This window comes from Arachis ipaensis, chromosome B8 (genome assembly GCF_059453495.1).
Source record: "Arachis ipaensis isolate K30076 ecotype BB chromosome B8, ASM5945349v1, whole genome shotgun sequence".
Taxonomy (NCBI): domain Eukaryota; kingdom Viridiplantae; phylum Streptophyta; class Magnoliopsida; order Fabales; family Fabaceae; genus Arachis; species Arachis ipaensis.
The window spans coordinates 35,063,360-35,084,107 of record NC_142443.1 but is presented as its reverse complement, the minus strand read 5'-3'; the positions used below and the strand labels follow the sequence as shown (position 1 = coordinate 35,084,107).

Here is a 20,748-nt window from a genome sequence, read left to right as displayed (position 1 = left end):
TGCGTATGCATGAGGGTATTACAAAATTGAAAGAGTTTTGTGCGCATACCATGCGTATGCACAAAAGTCAAGTCATGCATGTGCACGACCCATGCGTACACACAACTTGCATTATAGAATTGAATGTTTTTCATGCGAATTCTGTGCGTAGACGCCAAAAGGGGGCTTGTGCATACGCACGAGGCATGCGTATGCATGGCTGTCATGTTTTTCAAGAAAATGTGATTTTAACTATTTTTGCCTAAGAAATTCGCTTTTTCACCTCTGTAACCCCCTGTTTAAGGTCCGTTAGCTATTTTTAGGCTTGGGAATGAGTGTAAGCATAATGAAGGGATGAAATTAATGAATTTGAATAAGAATGTGGATTGGAGTGATGAAGATAACGATGGGTTGATGAAAGCTTATGAGTAATAAATGTACTGAATACTGAATTGACATAAGACATGAATAATAAGACTGATGGTGAACTGAGATATATTCTGGCAAGGTCAGTGGTATAACAGGCTTGCATTTTGACTGTTGTTTACTCTTGGCAAGGACGTGACAAGGACGATAGCAAATTCCGCTTTTGCACTGAGCTGAGTTATGCCAAAATAAGGTCGGTTGTTGATCCCCCTTGTTTCGTGGCTCTCTTTGATTGTAAAGGTGGTCGAACTTGCAATTCCCGAAAAGATACCTCCAAGAGAAGGTGACAAGGCAGTAATCTCTCTTAGACTGACATGTGATAAATCCGGGGTAATGCCTCCTGGGGATGCATGACAGAGAGACAGTGTCCAAGTTAGTTACCAGATGTATCGGGTTCTGACAGTGTAACCGACAAATGAGCTTATGACCAGTAGGATAGGCATACATCATATATGCATTTATGTGAAATTGTGAGTGTGCATTGTTTTGGTTTGTCTACATGAATACCTCTGTTTAATTGCTAATTGCTGTATATATTATAACTGTTCTTGATTGTGTTTACACCCTATTATTTGTATTTATTTTTACTGAATATAAATACTAAAATCAATACCGAAATTCTGTGGTATTGAATTGAAAAGAGACAGGCTGAGAGGAGTGTTAAAGGAACTGAAGAGTTAGATCATGAGCATAGCACAATGTGTAGTGCGTTTACCCGATTTTGAATTGGTATAACCCGAGGCTTGGATCTTGGTTGTTGAAGTTTAGGATTATCTAGTGGGTTTGGGTAGTTTTACATCATCTATATTTGGAACTGTTACCCTGCTGGGAACATATTGGTTCTCACCCGTTTCGAGAATTTTCTATTTTCAGATACAAGACTTGATGCACTTCGCTGAGCGTACTGGATTCTCTCTGGAAAGCAAAGACTCTCTTGGAATTTTATTTTGTGCTTAGCATAAGTATATATATATTCTCCACTTTTGTATATTAACTTGTATATCCTTCTTAGAGGTTGATTTTGGAGAAACAAGATTTATGTTTATGCTTTTGTTGTATTTTGGGGCTGTATATATTTCTAGCCGGCCTTTACTTCGCAGGTCAAGACTATATATATATATATATATCCTTCACTTCTGTTTATCGACACTTCTATTCTTAACGTTTTGAGTGTGATACGCGATTCTTACTTTGTTTTTGCTTATCTTTTCTTTCAAGGTTCCTAGATATTACGATCTCTAAACAATATATATATATATATATATATATATATATATATATATATATATATTATTTAGAGATCGTAATATCTCACTACCTCTAATTTACAACTTAAGCGTAAAGATCTGTGTGGTAAGGTGTTACACATTGGGATTCAACCGATGGATCATAATTAAATAATTATATAAAATTTTATTTTATTTTTTATTTTCATCATAAATATCTTTTTTCTTTAGTTTTATTCTATGTTCACTTAATTATTATTTTTAATTTTTAATAACTCTTGAATTAGCTTATATTTATTATACTCTTTAAATATTTATAAAAAATAAAATAAAAATAACAATTATAAAAATAAAAAATATATTGTAATTAATAAAATATTTTTTAATTTATAAATATAATTTAATTTTATTTATGTAATATATTTAATAAAAAAAGTTATGTATAGAAAATAATATTTTCATTAGTTTAATCAGGTTTGGCCAGTCGGATTAAATCGGTTTTGGATGAATTTAACCAAATTTTATCGAATTTGACTATGTTTGACTACGTTAATTACTTAACCGGTTTAGATAATGACCCGAGTTAATAATTGGGATAACCGAATTTTTGATCTGACCAATCGAATTGGACCGGATTTGATAATTATGCTAAAAAAATTATAAAAAGCTCATATATATCATATAAATAAAAAAAATACGATAAAAAAAGAAGTAAAAAATCAAAATATGAAAGAGAGTTCTAAAAATAATTAAAAAAGATTGAAATATTTACTTGGTAGGGATCGAAACAAATCTAAAAATTTTCTATAGAGAAAACTATTAGAACCAAAGACCACAGCAAAAATAAGGTGAAAGCAGATTGTTCTTTGTGTTCCTTTTTATAGAAGAAAATAAATGATAGAATTGATAGGATAAAAATAAAGTTTTTCAATTAATTGTCCAATGGCAACACATAGAAGCTAAATGTGCGCTTAAATTGGCGTTTGTCAAATTGTAGTTTGAATGAAAGTGATTTTATATAATTGAATTTGCGTAGAAGTAAGATTGTGTCAACATGATTTATGATTTATGTTTAACAACATACCAAAATTAATTTTAATAAAATAAATATTGTTTGGATAATATTAATTAAAATCTCTTTTAAATGAATAATTACTAAAAAAGACATGACATTAATTTATAATATTATTTTTTAAACATGTTTATTTTTTTTACATTTTTTTCGTATGTTTTTTATATAGTATTTTTTTCTAATATTCTTCGTACTTTTTTTTAGTACACTATAATTTTTTATTATTATTATTATTCATGATTAATTTTTTTGTTTAATTTACTTTACCTAATATGATCAATAAATCATATTATAAAAAAATAATAATAAATACAATACCCAAGAACCACAATTATAAAAGTGTACAATATTGAACTAAAAAAATTAACAAAAAATAAAAATAATAAATAATAAAAAAATTCATATAAAGAGAAATAATAAAAATTTTATAAATAAAATAATAATATGCATGAAGAATAATGTTGATAGAAGAAAAATAAAAGTTTAGAGTCAATGACTAAATGCCAATTAGTGAACGCAGAAGCTAAGAATGGTTTCTTCCCGTGGTTTTGAGTCACATTTGCCTTAAAAAAAAGTAGCCAAACCAAAAATTGAAGAATTGAACATATTTTTCCTTTCAAAGGCCAAAACAAATACACCCTAAACTTCTAACTATAAAATTATTTCTGTGTTTTGAGTATAAAAAATATCCAAAATTAAAAAAGAAGCGCTCAATACATTTAAATGTGATTTTCTTCTTTATACTAAACCAAACACGGCCTTAGTTATTGGGTTTTTGACAACATGCACTTTACCCACGGCTACCCAAACTTATCTAATCCGGTCAAATAGGATTGCTAATCTGATCCCCTATGAGTAAGGTTGAGTGCATAACGAATTTAATACTTTTATTTATATAAAAATTTACTCTATTTTAGTATATATAAATACAACATTATATCACAATATTTTATTTGTGTTTGTCTTATTAATTTAAAGTTTAAACAAAGATTTACATGTAGAATTAAACATTTGATAGTTATATTATTTATGAGATAATTATCTCATTTTTTGAGATAATTGTGTTGTTTATATTAAATATTTAATTTATATGTTTATTATGTTATATAATAATAATAATAATAATAATAATAATAATAATAATAATAATAATAATAATATATTTGTGAAAATCTATCTATATAGTCAATACCTGTAGATAGGGGTTTTTTTTTACTGAAATACGCATGAAAAAATCTTTAATTTTCAATATACGCACGGTTGAATTTTCCTCCTCAAATACGCACGACCATTTTGCTTGGGTCAGCTACGAAATGGTTCTAGGCAGCAAGTCGAGCATAGTGAACACGAAATGGTGCATTGGGTCTGACACGGGCTATATCTTCTGTAGCAGGCAGGCACGAGATGGGAGACCTCACCTATGACACACACGAAATAGTGAAATTCATATATGAAGCACACGAAATGGACCAACTCAATGCAGGTACACACGAAATGGGCCATTTTGCTCATGGCAGGCACGAATTGGTGTGTCTCTATTGTACTTTCCTTTGTGGGTTGTTGTGTTCATGGTTGCTTTCTTGGGTCTTCTTGGTTATAACTTTTTTCATTTATTAAATTAATTATGTATTACTTTTATTTTTTTTTCTCTATAAAATTGCAAGAAAAAATGACTCATAATTAACCATGCCAAAAATTCTTCCATTTTTATGATAATTATAAGAAAAGTGGTTATAACTTTTTTTAACAATTTGTGATAGTATGAAAGATGTTTATTTATACTAGATTAAGGCACTCAAAGAAAGATTAAGAGTAAATGGAGTATATATTTTTTTTGCATTCATATGGTTTACATACAAAAATTAAGAATGAAGCGATTTTTAAGGTAAAAAAAAAGTATACTTTAGAAGGGATGAAAAGAAAAAAAATAGTCTTACTTATATGATTTAGTACTCACTACGTACTCTATGATATACTGTACTGTACTTTGACTTGCAATTTGAACTCAACTTTTAACAAACATAAATAGAAAATTCATTATATGCATACATTATAAATAAAAAATTTAATTTATTATTAAATAATAAATTAAATAATATTATTAAAATGGTTGTTGACAAACTTGAATGGTTTTCACCACTGCCGTGCCTCCAATTCGTGTCTGTTGTCCCTGGTTTGATCTGTCCATTTCGCTGCTGACAAACTTGAAATGGTTTTTCCATTTCGTGCCTGCCCTAAGTGAAATGGTCCTCCCATTTCGTGGCCACCATGCCATAAATGGTGTGAAAATCCATTTCGTGCCTGCCATGCTAGAAATGGCACGGCGCATTTTGAGAAATGTTTTCACATATGCGCATTTTGGGAATTAAAGAATTTTTCATGCGCATTTCAGTAAAAAAGCCCAGATAGGGGTGGCAAGCGAGGAAGTCCGCCCCGCCCCGCCCCGCCAGAAGCCCACCCTTTAACGGGCTGGCCCACTCCGCCCCACCTAGTGAGGCAGTCCCAGAATCTCATCCCGCCCCACCTAACGGCGGGCTGGCGATCTAACCGCCAAATATCCTCTTTTTTTTTTTTACTTTTAACTATTAAATAATATATATAAAGGTATAAAAAAAATTTCTTCTGTTTTTTACTTTTAACTATTATAATTTCTAAAGGTATAAACAAATTATAATTTTTATATTCACAAATATTAAAGTGTTTGTAATTATAAATATTGTTCCCAAAGCAAAATAAACATAATCTAAAATATAATTATAAATATTGTCTCTAAAACAAAATAAACATAATCCAAAACACTCAATTTTCATCTTCATTCTCTTGTAAGTTGGGTTGGGGGAGGTTGAGTTTTGGCAAAAAAAAATTATAAAAATACCCCTTGCGAAAAAAATACTAAACCCGGCAGAAAAGCCCGCCCCGCCCTGCCAAAACCCGCGGTTTAAGCGGTGCGGATTAGGCGAACTTTTATTATTTGGCGGTCCCAATTTTCTAGTCCGACTCGCCTTTTTTGGCGGATTACGTGAACCGACCCGACGAATTTTGACCCGTTTACCATCGGATCATAGATAAAATTAGAATTATAATATTCTCAATCCATAAATAAAATAAAATTAAATTTTAGTAACAAATTTAATTCATAAATTAAATTAAAATTAAACTTAAATCCTACCCTACTCTACCCATCCCTATCTCTAATCTTGCATTTACAAAAGCCCGCAGGCCGCAGGTGTATTGGATTTAGTAAATGGATTTCAGAACATACCCCTATAAGTCCAAGAAAAAAAAAAAAAAAGAACATATCCCTATAGTAACTTATTTGAAATCGAGAGATCTAAGATCTCAACGGCCGTAGGAGTGTCTGTCAAAAGCGCGAAAAAACGCGCCTTCACATTGGACAGTCACGTGTGCATCCATCCTTGACGGGTGACTCATTCATTCCCTCTAACTAAAATCTTCAGTCTTCTCTTCTTCCTCATCCACAACCAATATTACGCGCAACGTGTCACCCAACAAAACCCCCTGTGCGCACTGCACACCCCCGCGTATCATACACTAGCACGCCTCCCTCGTCCCATTTATCACTCTTTTCATTTTTCTCTCTCTTCTCAAAACATTCACTCTTCCTTTCACCGTTTCTTTTACATAGCCACCCTTCCTTAACACACCTTGTAACTGCCTCAACAACTCGCACCTTATCTTTGTTCAGATATCAGTATTTTACCTATATCTTATTGGATTCGTTGAGTATTAGTCTTGGTCGCGATTCGTTTTTCAGCGATTTAAAGTTTGAAATTAGATTTGTATGGCAAGTTTGAGGGAGCTGTGAGAGAAGAGAACATGTCTGTAGAAAGGTCCTTCGAAGCATGGGAGGAGGTGCAACGGCATGGGCAGGACCTTGCTGATAGGCTTGCCCAGGGTTTCAGTGGTCTGATCCAGACGCACATGACCCCGCCGCAGTTCGCTTGGCCAAACCCTCACAAGTCGAAGCTATTTGATCTTGAGTTCCCGACACACAGCTTTGCGAACGGGGATCTTGCCCTCGCCACGCAGGAGTATGGGATAAACGGCGTGACGGCGATTTTTGACATTGGTAATAGGATCGGCCAGGCTGGGGCGGACTTTGGGGCCAGTTTGAACGGTTTGGTTCAGCAGTTTTTCCGGTCGCTGCCGTTACCTGCGGTGCAGTTTAAGCCGGAGGAGGCGGTGGTGGGCTCGATTCGGATGGATGGGGAGAAGGTTAGGCAGAGAAGTGGTGGTGTTCTTGGGGTTGCTGTTATGCAAGAGGATTTGGATTTGGGGTCACTTAGTGAGAGGTTGAAGAATCATGGTTTTGCTGAGACTAATAGTGGTGGCGGCGGCGGTGGAAATGTGGATGAAGAAGGTGGTGGCAGTGGCAGCATCGGCAGCGGCAGTGGCAGCGGCAGTGGCAGTGGCAGTGGCGGATTTAACCTTGGGTCTATTGGTTATATGGGTAGGCGACAGGTAATAGTTTTTAGTTTTGTTGATTTCATTGATTTGCTATTTTTATGTTTGATTAATTTATAGCTGCTTTAGCTTTGTGTTTCGATGATTTGCTTGTTAGTGGCTGATTGGAGAATGATTAGTGTGCTAATGTTAGGAGAGATTTTAATCTGTTCAAGTTATTGCTTTGCTCCTTTTGACTTTGATTTGGACTATGGGGCTGTTATGTTATTCATCATAGTAGTTGGTCAGGGACCCGGTCATTTGTATGAACCAACGCAATAGATGATTTTACTTTTATGGTTTAGTCTGTGGTTTTATTTATTATGAATTTGTGGTGATTAGTATGATTGATGCCTATAAGATGGTAAAATCTAGTTTTTAGTGGTTTTGGCATGTTTTGAGAAAGCCTATAGAACAAAGAGTACACCATGTGGTGGTTATGGAAATAGTCCAATAGCTAGAAGAAGAGGGAAACCAAGAAAAACGTTGATGGAACTATTGAAAAGGATTATGATTTTTCTTGATTTGACTATAAACATTAGGACAGGATATTCCAGCATCTTGACCTAATCTATAACTTCTCTTAGTAGGACGAGGTTTGGTTGTTGTTGCTCACAGTTTTCTTACGGTATTCATGATGAGTAACGAGCAATGGCATCTTATCAAATTAATAATTTAGTATAGTTACACTAGTCCTACTTTGAGAAAGACAAAAAGTAAGAGTTGAAAGATGATTATCAACTTCATCAGTTATAAAGAATTGCACCCTGATATTTTATTGTAGCACTGGCCTATAAGTTTTCACCCTTTATCCGTTATCCCCAATCAAAAATTTTGAGCGACAGAGATCGCTTTTGGCAATATAAAAGTGGATTTTTACTTATCTATACCCAAAATCAATTAAGCCTCTAGAATTGATTTTGGCAGAAGCAAAAAGTTGTTACTTTCTGTTAGAATCACTTTTAAAAGAACTAGTAAACATAAATGAATTTACCTCAAAATCGACTGTAAGTAAAAATTCTATTGAACTAACTAAAACCATTTCTGCAAAAGCAGACCCAAGCACACTATATGTAGTTAAAATGCTCATAATTTCAATGATCAGTACTCGATTATACTGGTTTGGAATGAATTATTTATTTGCAAAATTGATTATGTTACTTACCAAGATTCCTCATAATTTTAATCTTAATGTTCAGTTGGAGTGGCAACCTGAAAATTGATATACGTATAGGGACATAAACTATAGACTCACGACATAATGCTATTTTGGGAAAATTTCAGGGTAGCACTTGTTAAGCATATTAATGTTTATGCCACTGTTGTACAAAACAAATGATTTTGCAGCTAATTCATTTAGTTGCTTAAGCTATCTTGGAATTTTTCTACTAGTCAATGCTATATTTTCTTTTCTTTTCCCTGGAATTGTTTCCGTTGATTAATAACTATCAATTATTTGAAGTCTTCTCCTATGTTTTATTATCTGGTACTCTCTATGAAAGTTCTTTGTCCTATGATTTCTATGTCATCAACGTTGAGGGTAAAATTTATATGATTTATACTTTGGGGGCAAAATTGAAACTTTTGGCAAATGTTGGGGGCATTTAATATGCTTTTTCCCCTTGTTATATAAGACAATATCAATTGTGCAAACTCTTACTGTTTTTCTGTAAGATTGAACTATTGATTGTGTATTATGGTCAAACTCTCTTCTCTCACTAAGTTGCTTGCCCAAGTTACTTTCTGATTCCAATGAGTGTTTATTTTCTGGAAAATGCAGGGAATCATAAATTTTACGTCAACTTATGATAGTAGGACACAAGAAGTGGACGGGTCTTTAGTTGCAAGGGGGGATTTGTGGAGAGTAGAGGCATCACACGGTGGCTCTACTTCTACATCTGGAAATGGAAATTCATCCCTTTTTCTTGTCCAGCTTGGACCTCTCCTCTTTATTCGCGATTCAACTCTCCTTCTGCCTGTTCATCTGTCAAAGCAACACTTACTTTGGTATGGCTACGACAGAAAGGTTAGTACGAGGATCAGCTATCTAAATTCAACTTACAGGAAAGTAACAATGTTTGTGGAAATGAGTTTTATCTTAGAACAGTATATTTGTGGACATTCTGTTGAAGTTGTGGTTAGCAAAACATATTTCGTCTTGTTCTATTAAAGGAAACCTTATATACTGTATCTTATTCACATGCATTTGATAAATGAGCCCCATTTCCATTTACATGATCAAGTTTCCTGTCCAAGTTAGTGTATAGTTTGCTAGTTAAAATGAGACACATTAATTTGGCATTTTTTGTTTCTGCGATACAGAAGATATCAATATGCCATTTTTGGCAATAGATTTATGACTTTATTTTCCTGTCAAAAGTAACTCCTCCTCACTTGTGAAAATTGCTTAATTATCTTTTGAATTATTTATTTCTATCTTCACGTAGATGGTAGACCCTTCTTCTTTAATATTATGTTACATGATATGATAATTTTTTTATTGTCAGAATGGAATGCATTCTCTTTGTCCAGCAGTGTGGTCAAAACACAGGAGGTGGCTGTTGATGTCCATGCTTTGTTTGAATCCCTTAGCTTGTGTAAGTTGATAGCTTATGATGACTCTTAAGATCGGTCGTTCTGGTTTTCATTTGTGCATTTGTTTTTATGCACTGCTATGTGCTGACTAATATATTATCTTAGTATTCCAGCTTAGTGCTTCGGTTGCTTTATAATTATGTCATCCTCAGGCACAATCTGACAGTTGCTGATATAATCATTCTTGTTTCATCACAATTGTAAATTTCAAATAGAAAAATTTGAAGGTTGACCATAAGCCCATAATTGCATGTATCAATCTTCTATTCAAGATCACTCTGACACTGTCTTGCGTGTGTCAATCATAATTCAACATTTTAATATTTAGATGGAATATTTGACCCTGCCTAGTCGGATAGGCTTTGTTGTCGTTGTTTGCTGTAGTATTTAGGCGGAATAAAACTCCCGGTTGTATAAAATACGAGTGATTTCCTGGGTTAGTATTCTCTCTTCTTCCTTAAATTCCCTATGTTCACATTTCTTTTTCCTTCTATCTTTGCGTCCAGTCATTTGTGGATCTGCAATTTCCTAATGGACAACTAACCTACGTATCCGGTGAGGGTCTTACTACGAGTGCTTTCCTTCCGGTTTGCGGAGGTCTTCTTCAAGCTCAGGGTCAATATCCTGGGGAAATGAGATTCAGCTATTCATGCAAGGTAGAATCCAAGCTGCATTGAAAGCTTAGAATAACTTTTTAAATACACATGGTTCTGTGAGGTCCCAAAATTTTAGTGACCTCACTGATACTCCTATATATGGGAATTGGGAACTAATGTAATACAATGCCTCTTGTTTTTCAGAATAAGTGGGGAACAAGAATTACGCCGATGGTACAATGGCCTGACAAATCATTTTCTTTGGGTGTTGCCCAAGCCTTGGCCTGGAAGAGATCTGGTCTCATTGTGAGGCCAACCGTTCAATTCAGGTAAAGATGTTTCAATCTTGATATATTTCTTATACTTTCCTCTGAGGGATGTTTTGGGATTAATAAGCAAAGGGATTTTCATTTATCTTAAAATAAAGAGGGAAAAAAATTTGAAAGAGAACTCCTTATTGAAAGCCTCGTTCCAGTGAAGTCAAGGCGAAGTGCACTTACTGGTTTTTTATTTTGTTCTACTGGAGTTTAGGGTAGAGATGCCCAAAGTCCTACATCAATTTGTATGGGATGTTTGATGTTGTATTTAAGGATAACAACTAGCTTTTAAGGTGTGGTTCTCTACTTTTTTTAGGTGCTTAACGGTCACCTTTTGATTCTTTACCTTTATTCCCTCCAATGAAACTCGTTGGATAATAAAACAAGAGGTTGATATGTTCTATTCCCCTTTACTCCTTCCCTCTTTAGCCATTGGTTCAAACATGCGCTAAGTTTATTGTGACCATTGGATTCATGAGCTGAGAAAACAAAGGCTTTTTATTTTAGAATGTCGCTTCTATATCTTACGTCTGGTTGCCGTGCACATCCAATACAAGGCTAGCTGATATTTTGGTGTAGTTCATGGTTTTCTGTATATATTAACTTCAATTTTCAATTTTGTTTGTAAATCTCATCTTCCAATTTTCCGGACATGGTCAGTGTGTGTCCCACAGTTGGTGGAAGCAATCCAGGGTTGCGGGCCGAACTCATACATTCTGTTAAAGAGAAGCTCAGCCTAATCTGTGGATGCGCCTTCATGTCATATCCATCTGCATTCGCTTCTGTATCCGTAAGTTGATGGAATGAGAGTTCTTTCTTTATCTGCTATAACTCTTTCCTTGGCTCATTTTTTTTTGTTTTTTTTTTGCATTATCTTTCCAGATTGGAAGATCAAAGTGGAATGGAAATGTTGGGAACTCAGGCGTTGTCTTCAGAGTTGATGCTCCTCTCTCCAATGTTGGGCGTCCTTCCTTCTCCATTCAGCTAAATAGTGGCATTGAGTTTTGATGAAGCCTTATAATGTGTTCCGTACCTTAATATATTCCTTATTTTGTATGAGAAAAAGTGTAAATATGTTTGGTTAGTTGGGAAAAAAAAAAAAAAAAAAAACCCAAGTCTTAACAATAGTGAATACAGTTTCTATGTGAATAGAAAATCTTGTCCTTGCAGTCTATTATTTTTTTGACTGTTGGCACTTAGCATCGTTTGATTGTGTAGCCAATTCCATAGAATGGGAAAGGCTTAGTTGTTGAATCATTTGGGAACATGTACTATAATTGATTTGTTGCTAATCTTTTCCCATTTTTAGTATTGGTATCCGTGTGCTTAAGGTTATAAAAAATCATCGATTTTGGATAAGGGGTCGTCGTGTAGAATTTGGATCTTCTAAATTTTGAATTTCACATTAGAGAATAAAGTTTGATCTCTCACTTTTGAATTGTTTCTCTCTCATATTTTCTTTTAGTTCCACCTATGAAATAAATGGTGAGATCAAACTTTATTTTCTAATTCAAAATTTAGAGGATTAAAATCCGTCGTAGCTTGTATATAACTTTTGAACAAGTCAATGATGTGCAGAGGAGAGTATGAACTTTGAACTTTGAAGCTTTATGTACGACAAACATGGGCTTTGTGCTCTCTTCTCTCCTCTGTCACGGTTGGAATGATTGGATAAACGAAGATGACGGAGGCAGAGTCTCTCATTTGTGTTATGGTCTTTTGTAGATTTAGGGTTTTATGGTTGTTTTTATTATAGTTATAATTTCTGAGGTATCCATTCAACTTAGCGAATGGGTTTTTCCTCCTTGTTTCTAATATTAGGTGTTATTAGAAATAATATAAATAGGAGATAAATATTGTAAATATACAACTATGTGAATTGTAAAGTGTGAATCCTCCGCCCTCTCGGGGGAAATATCTTAACAATTTCTTCTTAAATATGCAACTGTGTGAATTTGACTCCCCCGGAAAATATTTATCGTTCTTATCTCAACAATTTCTTTTTTAATTCCTAGATTTTGCATCTACTTTCCAATGCTCAAAAGTGGTGCTGCATGGCATCATAAATTATTTGTAGAATACATGTAAAAAATATTGAGCTTTTTTAATTTTTTTTATATGAATTTAGTTGATAGTGTCAGTATCAAACAGTTTTATATGTATATTTAATTATGTAATGTTATGTTAGTAAAAGTAATTACATCATCATTCAAAAGAATAAATGAGAGTAGACAAGACTTTAGTGCATTAAAATTAGACTTTTTTATATTTAGTATTAAAAAACCCATGGAGTTTAATTCCCTTTGGGTAAACAAGCTAATACCAAAAGCCCAACAGCTCCAAATAAAAACCTTTAAAAATAAAGCCCTATACTAGTATTAGCAAGGAAAAATTGGATCGATCTAACAAACATAAAAATTGAAGGAAACCCACCCTAAAACAATAATGGACCAAGTGACCAACCATCGAACTGATCTAATAAAGTATTTAATATAGATAATTACCAAAAAAAAAAGTATTCAATATAGATAATACCGTGGCTGAGGCATGTGATGTAGACATGTAGTGACAAAAGTGTTTGCCTCAAACTAAGCCACACCAGGTTCATCCTAGTAGTGGTGGTTAGATTGGTGTGTGTGTTTGTACGATAAAAAAAAAAATATAGATAATGCCAAAAAGAAAAAAGTATTTAAAATATAAATGTCAAAAAAAAAAGTAATTTATAAGTTTGAGTCCAATTTTAGTTCTGAAATTGGCGAATTTCATTGATTTAGTTTTTGAGATTCTAATTGTTTTAATAATTTAGTCTCACAAATTTAAAAAAGTGCATGACATTAATTCTAAGCATATTTTTTGTCACTAGAGCTCAATACTGTAAATGATGTAGCTTAGTTTTTGCCATACTGGAGAGAAAAAAACAATGTCGTTGACGCTAAAAAAAGGTTGAAACAACATCATTTGAGGATTTTAGAATAATAAAACATTATTTTTCAACCCTTTTTTATCACTTTTCGTCTTCTTCTTTTCTTTTGAGCTTTAAAACAAAAAAATTTCTCTATTCCATGGTTGAAAGTAATTAGTGGTTGTTAGAGGGGAAAAAAGTTGCGACTGAATATTGATTTCAAAAAATGTGTATAAACGTGCGTGGAGGTTGAACACAGCTGCAAGGGTTTGTAACTCTGATCATGGAGGTTAGTGACGAATGACAAAAAAATTTATTTGGTGATTTTTTTACCGTGTATATATGTATGGAAATAATATTTCTCTGTTTTCGTTATTCTTTTTTTTGAATTAAAATAAGCTCAACACACTGATGTGGAGCAACGGAAGAAGCAACAAGTACTTAATAAAATACATAAAATTCTTAACTCCCAGCAATGCCATCAACCACCCTAAGGATCACTCATAGTCCATTCGTTGTTGCTCAGAATCGTCTTCCTTATTACGAACTCCACACCTGTTTTCTGATTATTGAAAATCCTAGCATTGCGTTCTACCCAAATGTTCCAAATAACTGCAAAGAACCCCGACAACCATTTTCTTCTTATCTTGTTTCTACTTATGCCTACCGGTCCACCGCTCAAACAGTTCCTTTATGGTTCCAGGAATAGACCACACCTCCCCAAAATACCTCAAACAACTACACCACACCTGCCATGTTAGCTCACATCGGAGAAATAAATGCTCCACCGACTCTACCTCCTTGTTGCATAGAACACAGATATTATCACTGGGCCTAATAACGCCTAGTCTAGTCAATCTCTCTTTGGTATTAACTCTGCCAATAAGTACAAACCACCCAAAAAGCTTAATCCTCGGCGGTACCACTCCTCTCCAAACTGAGCTTGTGAAACTGTAGCTCGTTATCTCCTCCGACAAAGTCTCCGATTGTAGGACCTGCACAACAGATTTGGTAGAAAATACCCATTTACCATCAAACTTCCAAACCAGATTATCCTCTTCACCATCTGACAATTTCACCTGCCGTAGCCGCTCATGAAGTTGGTGGACAAGTTCCAGCTCCCATTGGAACAACTCTCTTCGCCACTGGAAGTTCCATATCCACTCAAGCCCATCCCAAAATCCACAATCCCCTACCTTCGATCCTTGCTGATCCGAAATTGAGAAAAGTCTTGGAAATGTCACCTTCAATGGGCCACCTTGCAGCCAGTTATCTTCCCAAAACAGGGTACTCCTCCCATTCCCTACCTCCATCGCCATGCCCGTAAGCATTTTATCTTTTATCCTTTGCTCTTTAATGTTTAACTGACATATGTCTTTCCATGGCCCACCTTTAACCGGTAACTACTGATTTACTAGCATTACAGTAGGGTTCAGTTTGTTGCAGGAGCATACTATCTTCTTCCACAATGGGCACTCCTCTTTAGAAAATCGCCACCACCACTTGAATAAGAGCGCTGTGTTCCGGATCACCGCATCCCCAACCCCCAAACCCCCAGCCTTTTTCGGTGCCTGAACCAACTCCCACTTCACTAACGGAATACCATCATTTCCATCCCCCTTACACCACATAAATCGCCTTTGCAGAGCAATAAGCTTATCCGCAACTGCCTTTGGCATCTTATACAGACTAAGATAGTATATAGGAAGGCTATTTAGCACTGATTTGATAAGAACAAGCTTACTCGCTTTGGTTAGCACCTTTGCTTTTCAGAGACTGAGTTTCTCTTCCACCTTGTCAATTATCGGTTTCCAAGTCTTCGCTAAACGAGGATTTGCACCCAAAGGAATCCCGAGATACCTTACGGGTAACACCGCTTGGTTGCATCCCAGCAAACCACATGTATTATCTATCCATTCCTGCTCACAGTTCACTGATATCAAACTTGACTTCTCAAAATTAATACTCAGCCCCGACATCAACTCAAAGCACCGCAACAGTCTTCGATAATTGAGTATTGTCTCTGTCACCGGGGTGCAAAATAATATCGTATCATCTGCAAATTGTAAGTGCGACAATTCGATATGCTCTCCACCAACCAATAGTGGTTCAATGCGCCCGTTCCTGACAGCTTCTCCCACCATCCGATTCAACACGTCAACGACCAACACAAACAGAAATGGAGAAAGGGGATCCCCTTGTCTGAGACCTCTTTCCATGTTGAACAGCTTGGATGGTTACCCATTCACCAGAACAGATATAGTGGCCGTGCTGACACACTCCTTCACCCAATTCCTCCAGCGTTATCCAAATCCCATTTTCTGTAACACTATATCCACAAAACTCCATCTGACTCTGTCATACGCTTTATGAAAATCCAGCTTAATGATCGCCGCCTTCCTTCTCCGAGCCTTAAGCCAATGAACTGTCTCACAGGCTATGAGAGCACCATCATGAATTTTTCGTCCTTTCACAAATGCTGTCTGAGTCTCACCCACCAATCCCGGCATAATCGACCTCATTCTTCTCACCATCACCTTTGAAATCACCTTGTACACACATCCCACCAAGCTAATCGGCCGAAAATCCTTAATCTCCTTAGCACCCACGAACTTTGGGGCCAGAGTCACCCATGTTATATTCACATCTGCTGGTAGCTTTACCCTTTGGAAGAACTCCATCACCGCAACCGTGAACTCCTGACCAATCTCGTCCCAGCATTTCTTAATGAAATTCATATTGTACCCATCACTACCTGGGGCCTTAGACGATTCACAATCCCAAACGGCCTCCCTAATTTCCTCAGCAGACGGAAAAGCCTCCAAAGCTTCTGCCTCAGCTCTATCAATTTGCTTCAACAACCCATCCCGAATACCTATACTCGGTGCATGTTCCTGACGATACAACTCCTTATAGAATCCCCGAATTGCATGCTTTATTCTTGCCTGATTCCTCACAAGCCGTCCATGAATCATCAGAGCATCAATTCTGTTATTCTGCCTTCTAGCCGATGCAATAGTATGAAAGTACCGGGTGTTTCTGTCCATGTCCCTCGCATGTTTAGACCGAGACATCTGCTTCCAATGGGTTTCCTTCCTACTATACCATTTTTCACAAAATCTCACCAGCGCCTTCCTCCTAGCCTCCGTTGTACCATCATAGATCCCATCACTAACCTGCTCGTCCAGCTTCCTGATCTCATCCTCAAACTTTTGCAGTCTGTTATCCATATCACTAAAGTGATCCTTGTGCCATTGCCTCAATGGTACCGTCAAGGCCTTCAGTTTACCAAGGAATGAACCTCCTCCCAAGATCCGCCATTCATTTTTTACCGTCCTTAGAAAACCCTCATGGGTAAACCAGGAATCCAAACTCCTGAACAGTCTAGGCCCCCTTCTCACTTTTGTATCCTCCACAATCAACGGATAGTGATCGGACAATCCCCTTGGACCTCCTTTCAGCCTAATGTCAGTAAACTCCTCCACCCATTCAATATTAACCAGGACCCTGTCAATTCTGCTACAAGATTGGCCCCTAAACCAAGTGAACTTCCTATCCGTAAGTGAGAAATCTACCAACTGCATGTCTTGCACCCAACCCTTAAACTCTTCCGCTGAGACCGGCAAACTCTGCAACCCTTTTCGATCTTCAACTTGCAAAGTCTCATTAAAGTCCCCCAAGAAACAGAAAGGAACCTGGCACAAGCCTGCAATATAACTCAACTCCTCCCATACCACCCACTTTGCCTCCCTCCCATGTGCCCCGTAAACCAAACAGTAAGCACACTGAAAGTCATTCTGTGTTATCACTCCTTCAATACACAACCACCTTTCCCCTTTATAACAATTCCTTTTCTTAAACATGTTATCATCCCACATCAACAGAAGCCCCCCGGCAGCCCCAATAGATTCCACAAACTCCCAACCAACAAAACTGTCCCCAAATCCTTCCAACATCATATTTTGAAATATCATCCCTTTTGGTTTCTATCAATCCTAACATGTTTACATTATACTTTTTCTTCAATGTCCTGATCATGCTCAACTTACCATCTCCCCTCAAACCCCTAATATTCCAACAGCTCACAATCATTTAATCAAATTATTGCTCACTTTCTGTTTGTTCTTTGGACGACTCCTTCTTGCCTTTTCTTTTTGTTTCGCCACCTTTCGCTTTTTTGCTATTTCTTCATTCTGAGCTTGCAATATACTCATGATATCCACTTCATTGTCATACAGCTCAGTGCCAGATTCCACCGCCAGTGCCCATGTAACCTCATTTTTCTTGGTCTGTGCTTCCATCGACATCCGATCTTCCTCTCCCTCTGAGATTCGCTCACTGCCAGGTTCAGCTCCAACCCCTTTCGTAACATTTTCTTCAAGCTCAACCCTTCCTTGTTCGTCCGCCCCTTCTCCTTGATCATTCACAGCGTTTGCAACATTTTCCTTAGTCATGTGTGGCTGTGTATCCTCGTCCGCCCGACTGCCATCAAGATTTCCCACCCTGTCCGGCCAAAACTACTTCATGTCCTCAGGAACGTCACTCTTCTCTACCCTCTCCACCGTCCCTCCTCCGACTTCCTCCCCCACTCTCGGTCGCGCCTCCTGATCGCACATTTGGCACCCAGCCACGCTTTTCTCCATGACTTTCGGCGACCTTCCCTGTTCAGGCGGCCCGGCCCGGCCAGCGTCCCCTTGCACGCTATCAACGGCTGCCCCCGCATATCCCCCATCACACCCAGACGCATCAGAGCCACCCCGCGCCACCCTCCTACCCACTACACCCACAACCTTCTCCTGGTCACACCCAATCAAACCACGCACGCCTTCCTCAGAGGCCGTCGGCAACCGTTCCTGTGTAGGTTGCCGATCCCGTCCGGCGTCCGCTTCCCCACACACAACATTGGTCGCCGCTTGTCGCCCTCCTTGCCCACACGCAGCCAAAGAATCTCGCTCAACCCTACCCACTGGCCGTTCCCGTACCACACGGGTCATGGCAACCCGGTCCACCGTTTCCCAGCCCAACATAGGCCCGCCCGATTTCCCCCACTCCACCTGCATCCCCTCATACTCCCGTGCCCCACTGCCTTGCTTAGGTAACATTGGGCTTTTGGTTTCATGGCCCAACTCAAGTCTCTCTATGTTGCTTCCGGATTTAGCCCTGAATGGCTTATCCATCTGCACCAGCCCAGCACATGGACCGCTTGGACCAATAGCCCTTTCTTCCCCAGAACTAAATCCCTGTGTAATCGTTCTGTCAAAATCTCCTTCCTCGCTCCCACCAAATCTCTGCATAACCCCCTTCCCATTATATTGGGTACTACTCTCTGAATCTGTTGCTTTTCCTAACTTTTTAAAATTCAAAAATTCAATATTCATATCATTCAATAGTATCTCTGAATTTACTGTCTTGCCCTTCTCATGGTCCCCCCCGGTGCCCATTGCCGGTAATCAGGTCCGCCGCTAGGTCCCTTGGCACCTCTGCCTTCCTCCGGCTATGGTCAGTATACCCGTCATCAGCTCTCCCTTCATAGATTTGCTTCTCCTCCACTGAATTCCCCGGCCCACCATCCTCCCACCCCATCTCTTTCACAAAAACTGTAACCTCCTTCTCCCCAATAGCAAGCCGTACCCATTCTCTAATTTCATCAAATATGCATGTATCTACTTGAAACCTTCCTACCCGAAATGAAGCCCCTGCTCCTGTTGGAATAGCACAGTGTAGAACGTCTCCTCATAGGCCTCCTACCGCTTTAAATGTTTCTGACGACCATACATGAAGCGGCATTCCATAGCACTCCAACCATATTCTACGAGACCCGCCGCGTTCTATTTCCTCCCATCGCCGGATCCGATGAAAAATTTGTAACAGTGAATCCAGTTTATACGTGTACGCCTCCGCAGTATGATCCACCGTATCAAACGTTAATAGTACCTTAGTCTCCCCGATCTCCCAGACATCTTCCACATGAGGCACATTTGTTTGAACAACTCTCTTCAAGGATCGGATGTCCATAGGATTCAGTGTGTACCCTACTAAGCTCCTGGCCAACCATTCCATATTTGCTGCTACTACAGGTATTTCAATCCTTTTCTTACAGCCATTGCCCTGGTGAACATGAACTTGGTCCCCTGCCAGCACTCCTCCTTCCACAAGATTCTGAACCGCTTCATTTTGCACAATAATTCTCTCTGGCCTCCTTTCCATATGTTTTTTCGGATCCTCCAGCATCCTTCGGTCCCCCTCCTGCACATTCCTCCGAAACTTGGCTTCCCCCACAGACACGGTTTTACCACGCAGCCTGTATTGGTTCATTTTGGCAATAGCTTTTAAGGCACCACCCTTCGTCGTATATCGAACAAATGCGAATATGTAAGCCTTTGCACTTTTCTGTTTTCTGCAGAGGTAAATATCATTGATTCTCTCCGTCCAGCTGAACATCTGATACAATTCCCTCCTAGAGATATCCTCCGGTAGACTATTGATGAGCGAATAATTTATACGCTTTTTTTGGCATTATTTTTAGTATGTTTTTAGTAGGATCTAGTTACTTTTAGGGATGTTTTCATTAGTTTTTATGTTACATTCACATTTCTGGACTTTACTATGAGTTTGTGTGTTTTTCTGTGATTTCAGGTATTTTCTGGCTGAAATTGAGGGACTTGAGCAAAAATCATATTCAAAGGTTGAAGAAGGACTGCTGATGCTGTTGGATTCTGACCTCCCTGCACTCAAAATGGATTTTCTGGAGCTACAGAACTCAAAATAGCGTTCTTCCAATTGCGTTGGAAAGTAGACATCCAGGGCTTTCCAGCAATATATAATAGTTCATACTTTGGCCGAGTTTAGACGACATAAAAGGGCGTTGAACGCCAGTTCTACGCTGCTGTCTGGAGTTAAACGCCAGAAACAAGTCACAAACCAGAGTTGAACGCCAGAAATATGTTACAACCTGGCGTTCAACTCCAGAAAGAGCCTCTGCACGTGTAACATTCAAGCTCAGCCCAAGCACACACCAAGTGGGCCCCGGAAGTGGATTTATGCATCAATTACTTACTTCTGTAAACCCTAGTAGCTAGTTTATTATAAATAGGACTTTTTACTATTGTATTAGGATCTTTGGAATCATCCTGGATTGTATTCTGATCCTGTGATCACGTTTTAGGAGGCT

General features: G+C 37.7%; 1 protein-coding gene across 2 annotated transcripts; it reads left to right on the top strand.

Moving 5' to 3' along the window:
• The first annotated feature begins 6,177 nt into the window (after nucleotides 1-6,177).
• On the top strand, nucleotides 6,178-11,986 carry LOC107613522 (uncharacterized). Of its 2 annotated transcripts, none has more exons than XM_088496717.1 (7): nucleotides 6,178-7,185; nucleotides 8,948-9,193; nucleotides 9,675-9,764; nucleotides 10,269-10,418; nucleotides 10,563-10,687; nucleotides 11,336-11,465; nucleotides 11,558-11,986. In XM_088496717.1, exons 1-7 carry the CDS (start codon nucleotides 6,541-6,543, stop codon nucleotides 11,681-11,683), a joined length of 1,512 nt encoding a protein of 503 aa, XP_088352843.1. In that variant the 5' UTR covers nucleotides 6,178-6,540; the 3' UTR covers nucleotides 11,684-11,986. The 2 variants fall into 2 exon arrangements, 1 of the variants encoding a protein (XP_088352843.1); XR_015896324.1 differs by having other exon boundaries at nucleotides 6,246-7,185; nucleotides 10,563-10,920; nucleotides 10,961-11,465; nucleotides 11,558-11,852.
• Nucleotides 11,987-20,748: the final 8,762 nt, after the last annotated feature.